The sequence below is a fragment of the Typopeltis vanoorti genome, chromosome 3, assembly GCF_054136105.1.
Source record: "Typopeltis vanoorti isolate ZY-2024b chromosome 3, IOZ_Tvanoo_1.0, whole genome shotgun sequence".
Taxonomy (NCBI): Eukaryota; Metazoa; Arthropoda; class Arachnida; order Uropygi; family Thelyphonidae; genus Typopeltis; species Typopeltis vanoorti.
Window position 1 is genome coordinate 95,669,714 of NC_143551.1, and position 8,514 is coordinate 95,678,227.

The 8,514-nt window shown below is 33.4% G+C and overlaps 1 protein-coding gene across 1 annotated transcript in view; it reads left to right on the forward strand.

The window, feature by feature from the left end:
• LOC150108401 (uncharacterized) overlaps positions 1 to 5,650 on the forward strand; it is a 132,005-nt gene extending 126,355 nt beyond the window's left edge. The window contains exon 4 of the mRNA XM_090415819.1: positions 4,629 to 5,650. Coding sequence (XP_090271945.1) covers positions 4,629 to 4,735 — 107 coding nt within the window. The 3' untranslated portion in view covers positions 4,736 to 5,650. The remainder of the gene's footprint in view (positions 1 to 4,628) is intronic.
• Positions 5,651 to 8,514: the final 2,864 nt, after the last annotated feature.

Below are 8,514 nucleotides of genomic sequence, written 5' to 3' on the forward strand. Positions count from 1 at the left end.
GTGTTTGATATTTTTGGGTGGGAGAGAATTGATTGACTTGTTTCCTTTTTTATAAAAATAATAAAAATCTATGACGTTATAAGGCACTCTCCGATTTTTACTTAGTTTCTCATAGGTTTTCACAACCGTCTCTCTTCCCCTGTGTGTGTGTGTGTGTGTGTGTGTGTGTGTGTGTGTGTGTGTGTGTGTGTGTGTGTGTGTGTGTGTGTGTGTGTGTGTGTGTGTGTGTGTGTGTGTGTGTGTGTGTGTGTGTGTGTGTGTGTTAATACATGCGTTAAAAAACCAATTATTCACAAGTACGTTTTTGTCTGATCCTTCAACGCATCCATCTCGCAATTCCACTGACAAAAAATGCACCTGCTTTGTAGATCAGATACGCTGACGACTGAGTCAAACTACTCCAGCCGTCTCTTCCAGTAGACAGCGTCATTTTCAAATATCCTGCATGGCTTTCATTATGTTGCACTACAAAATAATAATAAATAAATAATAATTTAAAAATATATAGTCCGGATATTTATAAAAATCAAGTGGGTATTAGATCCAGCATTATTTCAGTAAATAGCAAATCTAGCATTAAATCGTCATCAGTAAATCTAGCATTATTTTAGTAAATAGTCCGAATATTTTTATTCAGTCTCGTATTGAACCATGGAAACAACCATAGCAACAATTTCAAATGTTAATACTATGTTTTGCTAACTAATGATTTGATATAAGGATATTTGGAAGATATGCCTTTCGGGAATGCATCTTTAGGGACCCATTTCTGGATATTGTTAATTAAATTACTATCTTCTGAAAGGATTTCAGTTATAATATATATTTTTTCTTTGCAAAGGACTTAAAAAAAAACGCTTCCCTAAGTAGCACTAAACCGATGATTTATGCATTGTTACTAAACTGTAACCAAAATGATTTTGTCGGCCATTAAAGCAGAGTCTGAAAGCCTTTCATTTGTATGCCGTTCATTCGGTGACATGTTACACTTGTTTTCCACATTAAACAGTAATCATACTACCAAATGGTGACGAAAGTATGTATCAAAATTCATAGCGAAATCTGTCTCTATTTAATGGAATGCATGTACTGAATTACAACTATGGATACACTCGTATGACTTTCTCTTTGGCAACAGCTGCTGAAACACCAGATTAACTTGAACAATCGGCGAGATGCTATGCAAGCAGAATATTCAAATTAAAATGGAGATTTTTAGCACGCGCTCTGTTCTATTCTTTGTTTGTAACCTTATCACGTGATTCGAGTGCAGATGAAACAAAACTTTAATTTTAGCAGAGAAATAAAAGCAGTTAGTGCAAATTCTAATTATAAACACGAAAAAGAGATTCATTATTCGACCAAGAAGGAAGTTCGGAGGAAATTAAGTACTGTTTTCTTAGGCGTGCAAAATGTGGTCAACTCTTTATATACTCTGAGAAAAACTGAAAAACAGTTTCAACCTTTTTTTTTTTTACTCAAATTATTGCATCTATTTTGATCCTTTATTTTATTATACAGTCAGGATTGTTTTAAGTAGCTAGCCATTGGAATAATGTTTTTAAGAATAATTCAACGCAGTTCTGGAATAAATACGGGGAGTTTCCAATAATATCGAAAATAATTACCATTTGATATGTTAGTTAGCAGTATTCGATAGCATATACTTTTCAAAATATCTGTAACACAACTGTTCAAAGGCTCGATGAAATAAGGCTTTATTATTTGTGTTAAACGAAGCAAAAGTGAGATAATTCGTTCGGAACGCGGCGTTTTGGTTCACAATGAAGTCAGCGTATTAAGTCCGTCAACTATGTGTGTGTGTGTTCTTCTGGCTAGTTTGTTTTGGCTGGCTGTTTTCCTGATTAAAATAAAATTTCCAGAGGGAAAACTGTGATCTTCGTATGAGACCTGTTAATTCATCTTCAGTTGAAGAGCTCTGATAAAAATTCTTCGCATCCTAGACAGGATTCGAACCCAGTTCTTTCCGTCCAAAGCGCACCGTCGATACATTGACCCCCCCCTACCTCAAAAATAGACAAACTGTCTAGAGAATACACAGTTTACAGATATAAAATACAATTGACTCATAGGTTCTTCGTATGATTCCAAACCACAACAAGACACTCAATGAAACTATAAATTTCATTTTATTAATACATTTAATAAAAAATTATATAACAATTTTTGAAATATATAACAATATAATGAAAAAAAGTATATAACATTTATATACTTTTTTTTCAAATGCATATGATAATAAAATCTGTGTGTGTGTCCCTTTTTTGCATATAAATTCAATAAGCAAAATTGATGGCTTATTGATTTTATAAGAGAAATTAGTTTATCTTGTCAAATGATAAGTTAGCAGAGCATCCTATTTAGTGACAGATGAACGTAAAATTATTGTAATAATACTGAAGTGCTGCTACTGTAATAGCTTACAGAAAAAAAAACCAAAGTGTTTTTATTTTTACAAGGCTTAATTAAAGTTTAAGACCAGAGGCGAAAACTATTTGAGTTAAAATTAGCGTTCTCTTTATTAGGTGATATCAAAAATTAATGTTGAAGAGATGCAACATCATACGATCAGTAATGATATTTCCATTAACATTTAAAGAAGGCTGAGTATTGTTTACGTAAACCAACTTATCCAACGAATTGGGCGATGGCGTCCAAAGTGAATTGCTGACTTTAATTTAAACCACATATCGAAAGGACTTAATTATCGCAGCCAAAATTCTCTCTCGATCGATTCTTGTTTACGGAATAACATCGCAACGAATGCTGAAGCACTCGAGGGTTAAGCAATAAAAAAATGAAGTAAATTGGAGTTTATAATTTGGTTATTTCGGTAATTCACTTCATCATAAGATCCGTTATTGATGCAGCACGTTCTCTCTAACGAACACTGATAATCATCGGAGTCGTGTTTTGAAATAAAAATAATGCAGAATATTCTTCGCCACATCACAACCTCTACTTATTGGAATTAAAAACCCAGTTGCGCGAGGGACTCCGCTGACTGTAATCTGGGTAATTTTAACAAACCTAATTTGTAGATTTATTAAGTACGAGTACTTGACTCTCTGCTCTTGTCTAGAACTGCTCTTGTCTTAGATTTGCTCTTGGCAAATCTAAATATGCCATCACAAGTAATGTTTCTTGGTTAATATATACTGACTGCATTTAATAATACCGAGATTAGCTTGTCTTTTTTAACATCGTTTCAAATAAAGTTTTCTTATATTTTAATGAATACAGGAAAAAAAAAGTATATAAAAAGCGCATGCTCTCCTGAGTCACACATTCAGAATAAGTTTAGGAAACAAGATTCATAATGCATTTTGTTCTCGTCACTGCGAACAACAAACTTTAATTTCATCGTACTTCAAAAAATAATACGAGAATACATTTTTCATTGTTAGACGTCATTTGGCATTATTTTAACATGTGTTTATATTTTTCTACATCCATATAATTATTTATTAGACATCCTGCTAATCCTGCTAAACGTGCTAACCGTTTCTTTATACGTAAATTTATGTGATATGCATTACAAATGTAAAAGGACAACTGCTGATTCTGGTAAGTACATGTTATTATCACTATTATCAAAGATATATTCGATGCATTTGGAGATAACGATTTAAAAAATTGCTAATCAGCATATTACAAGTTCTTATTTAGGCTCGCTGTTTTATTTGTGTTCTTAACAGTAATAATATTAAGTAATACGTTGTAACAGATTAAAAGTATGCATATTAGGAGAATTATTATCGGCCACGTTGCCACTTATTATTGTAACGTAGTGTTTCATATTTTCAAGTAAAATTTATAATAATTAAAATTTAATGCAGCGTTATCCAAACTGTGGACTACCTTTCAGAGAAAGAGACGCAAGTCTTATTAAGGAGAGCGGAGTGATGGCAAAGTAAATAAATAATAAAGGAAAGAAGAAATCCTCTCACGCCTGTTTTTTATTCCCCAAAGAGAGCAGGGGGCACTGCTTTAACTCACTTTTCACCATCGCAGCAGTTTGTTTCTGATTACTGACTTCAGTCTGGCTGAAGTATTCGGGAACTTAACTGATATTTATTTGTATGTACTGCGAGTGTATACTACGATCATTTTATTATTCAGTTTCAGGGTTAAAATTCGGTATTTCTTCTAGAAGAAAAACTCGATCTACACGTTTCATCTCGACTAACTCTGCAGTTGACTAAACAACACCTAGAAAAAAAGTTCTTCAAGTCGGTAACAAGGCTGCTAATTAATATTTAATCGTATATTAATTTATTAAATTTAGATAAGTGAAATACTTAATTTCATAGTTATTTGTGAAAATTATTTAATGAAAGAAGAAACACAGTGAAATCTTTCTTCCCACGATGCGAGGAGTGTTGTTACATAAAGTTGGAGAAACCACTGGCTGAAAGAATAAATGAATAAAGTACATCATATTGTCTATAAATAAAGCAAAGATATCTTCTGAATGTGTGTCATTATATTCAAGCTGCCTTAAGTTTATATATATATATATTTAAAAAAAAAAAACAAAGAAAACTCCTAACCTAAATTATAGATGAAATTATTGTCGAATAATAACTTTTTCTTTATTATTTCAGGATCGATCACCGATGAGTGGGGATTGTGGCACAACGGTCCCCTGGAAAAATCAAAGCTAGGAATCTCTCGTCAGAAACGGGGATATGCAAAATCAGTGATAATGTGAAGTATGGCGAGTAAAATGGGTCATATAATAAAAGGCCACAGTTTAAGCAAAAAATAATCATAATAATCATAAATAAATAAATAAAGACGTTCTCAGTGAGCCCACTTGTAAAGTTTCACGTTAACTGCACGGTTTTTTGGGACATGCGATGATCAGATGTCCGTGGGGGCGCCATGTGTGACAAATCTTCTACAGCAATGCACATTTCCTAACAGGCATTCTTAAAAGTTCTCTTTATGTTTGTGCATCAGAGAGAGAGAGAGAGAGAGAGTGTGTGTGTGTGTGTGTGTGCTCAGTGTCATCGAACTGAAACGATATTCTAAAAATGTATTTATCTGTTTGTTGTGGTAAACATCTTCTTTTCTGCTGATGATAGTGTAAATCCTGGATCTCCTTTCTTGTTCAGTTTACTTTCGTCATCCTAATACGTTTTATGCACTTAGATATGTATTCACGAACTTATTTTCAATGGTAGTCGAAACCTGTTTAAAAAAATTTAAAAATGAAAGAGAGGTAGGTAAGTCGTGGTCCAGCAGACCATCGTATGGTTGTTCCCTTTCAGCAATAGACAACTCCAAATACTCTCGTAAAGATGCTATTTTAAGAAAACGCTTATTCGTCCTTAAATATCCATGCCGTCTGCTATTAAAAATAAAAAAAAAAATAACTTCAAGTCGTCGATCAGTCTACGACCACGAACTTATCGTTGTTATGAAATAAAATTGAACAGTTAATCTATGACGTGGTACAAAGTTTGTGTGACTTGTGGTTTAAATTATTTTTGATGATTTTCTTTCTTGTTAACGAAAGGAAATGTGATGAAGTGTAGACCCTCCCCCAAAAAAAGTGTTACATCTTATTTGTCGTATGTAAACAGTACTTTGTCTCAGAATTAATAAAAGTCTTGGTTAAACAAGAAAATTCTTGCTTGAATTATAAATAATACAGAAATGCTGAACACTGAAAGACATCCCTACTTTTAAGGTAAAAAAAAGAAGTGAAACAAGTACTTGTAAGCTATTTAATCGCTTGATTTGTGATAAGCATTGAATATTATGTATTTGCGTACGAGATCTGTTCAAAAATGTATTCGGAGTGGATCCATAGAGTTTAGGAGACTCAACAGCTTTCATACTCACCGGACTGGGCTCCGTAGAGCATTGATTTTGGTTCCCATTCAAAGTATTTTTGAAAAACCAGACTTAAAGATGGTGAGGTCACCAAATTAAACGAAATTTGATTACGATATCTCGAAAAAAGATTTCAATAAATGTTTCAGTAGTGAACAGAAACCGGGGGGGGGGCAGTTGCCGTAGAAGATTTTAGTTATTCTGAATCCTACAAGTCTTTTATTATGTAGACATTCACATTAATACAGATACTTTTTTTGAACAGACTTCATTTATGCTATTATTATTTTCCTTCCATCAGAACTAAATCCTAATAGTAACAACGACATAAACATGAACTATCCAAAACTATTCCTGGCTTAATGTTAGTATTTTATTAACTTATTAAACCTCGTGCTCAAATTATATTGCAAGGCAATCTCACTAAGCCAGTTGCTGTTAATAAAAGTATTGCAGACAAGCAATTCATTATATTAATTACTAGTTCCACAAATAGTGATCTTCACTAACTTCATTTGCGCGTGCTTCACGCCTTGCATATATCACTCTTGGCACAGTGCCAACAGAAAAGTAGAACCAGGACAATAGAAGCAAGTATCAAATACGTATTTCTGCATGAAACGATATGATCAACAATACTCCGTTCAAATAATGCAATACGAAAATAAAAACACAAATTCATTAATATTATGAACAAGTCATTTGATAATAATGCTTAGCTAAATTCATTAGTACGTTTCCATAAGGTTGTTGTCTTTTGATTTGTTACCCGATTTTTATGTACTAATCTTAAATTGAAATTAAGACTAATTTTAATTAGTCTTAATTGTAACTTTCGTTAAGAATGCTGTGCTCAAAATATTTGTTTTTCAATACAAATCATGAATTCTAATATTGAAATGTATCAAACAAATATTAAACTTTTTACGGTTGGAAAGTAATACTTTTGTATTTTTGAAAGATGCATGCGAAGATATCATGGTTTGATCTAATTTCATCGTAAGCTGCCTCTCAGTTTCGCTATTAAAAATTCTTCAGATATGTTCATCTATATTTGGCATGTCATCACACGAAGAAAGCACTCCGAAATTTCATCCAGTACGCGGCTTTTGTTCAATGCATTTTTAAGATGTGCAGACTATCTGAAAACCTGTTCTTAGTTATCTTAGCTGGTTAGTTTTTTATTTTATTTTATTATATATATATTTTTTTTTTATTTAGACGCAGGTTATTGAGAAGGTCGGACACGCGGAATGTCTTGTTACAAAATGCATCATTTGGCGGCTGACATAAACGTGCATGTGGCCTCGTAACTGCTTTTTTAGCTTTATTCTGTTCACATTCCTCAGTATCGCCCAGATCCTGCATCAGTCGGGCGATGCTGAGTAAATGTAGCTCTGCTTCTTGATCTGCCTTGTATGTGACGTCATTTTAAGTATTCTCGTTCGCACAAGATTTCATTTTGTGAAGTTGGTGGGTAGAAAGCGGAGTCATAAGCTGTGATTCCATAACGACCTAAGGGTTCTCATAAGTTTCTGTAAATGCAGGCTTTCGTAGGATGGGAGTAATATGTTTTACTTAGTAGAATGCCGAAGCCAACATTCATATTGAAAAATACGACTATCCGCTTCATGATGCGCTCATCAGTTTAGAGGCACACATAGTTTGCGGATATCGGGATTGGACAGCGTTCCATCTTCGTACAAATTAGAAAGAAAAAAAAAATCGGTTGTGTGGGTAAAAGTGCTGTAGTCTGATAGACATCAAAGCGGCTAGTATATAAAAAAAGGTGTCAAAGAAGCTGATCATAAATATGGTACCAAAAGGCTTGCACTGTACCATTGCTATGTAATTTATGCTAACGCCTGTTGTTTAAGGTATATCCCCGTAATCTCTAGTTATAATTTCTGTTAATACTTTTTTAATTAAATTAGGAAGAATAGATCATCATACTGCAGATCATCATATCTTCCGTTAATACAAAAATAAAATAAAATACTTTATTGGAAATTAAAATAGATCATATAAATCATATAATTAGGGAATGCTCCTAAAACAGCAAGGTGATAAATAGTGTTGATTAATGTTGATTAGGAGCTCGTATGTACAGAAAGCACTATGTGTGTGTGTGCTCATACAGTTTACTGAATGCAGTATTTTCAGGCTCTTATTGGTTTCAAGGAAATATAACTTATTTGCTAATGATGCAAACTTAAGAACAATAATTAGAAATGACTTCAACGTAGATTGCTTTAGAATGACTTGACAGAGTATCGGAAGAGGAGAATGAAGAGCAGTTCAGTTCGTACGTGGAAACACTGAACTGCTGTTGCATTTTGCACTGAAGAAATTTTAGGCTGTGTTTCGTATTGACGGAACTGTGCTGAACGATGTTAGTAAGCTAGGGGATCTAGGTGTGATAGTGTAGAATACAATGAAATGTTGAATGTATGGAGAGAAGTTAGAACTGAAGAGTTCTAACCTCTTCATTGAAGAGATCTCAAGTTGAAGAGTTTGGCAAACACGCAAAGAGAGAATACGGAATTTTTCATAAGGGACTTTAATGGATCACTATAGGGATGTTCTTTCAATCCATGATAGGAGGGAAAGATGGAGGGTTCATGCCTGAAAATAGAATTAGAAGATGTA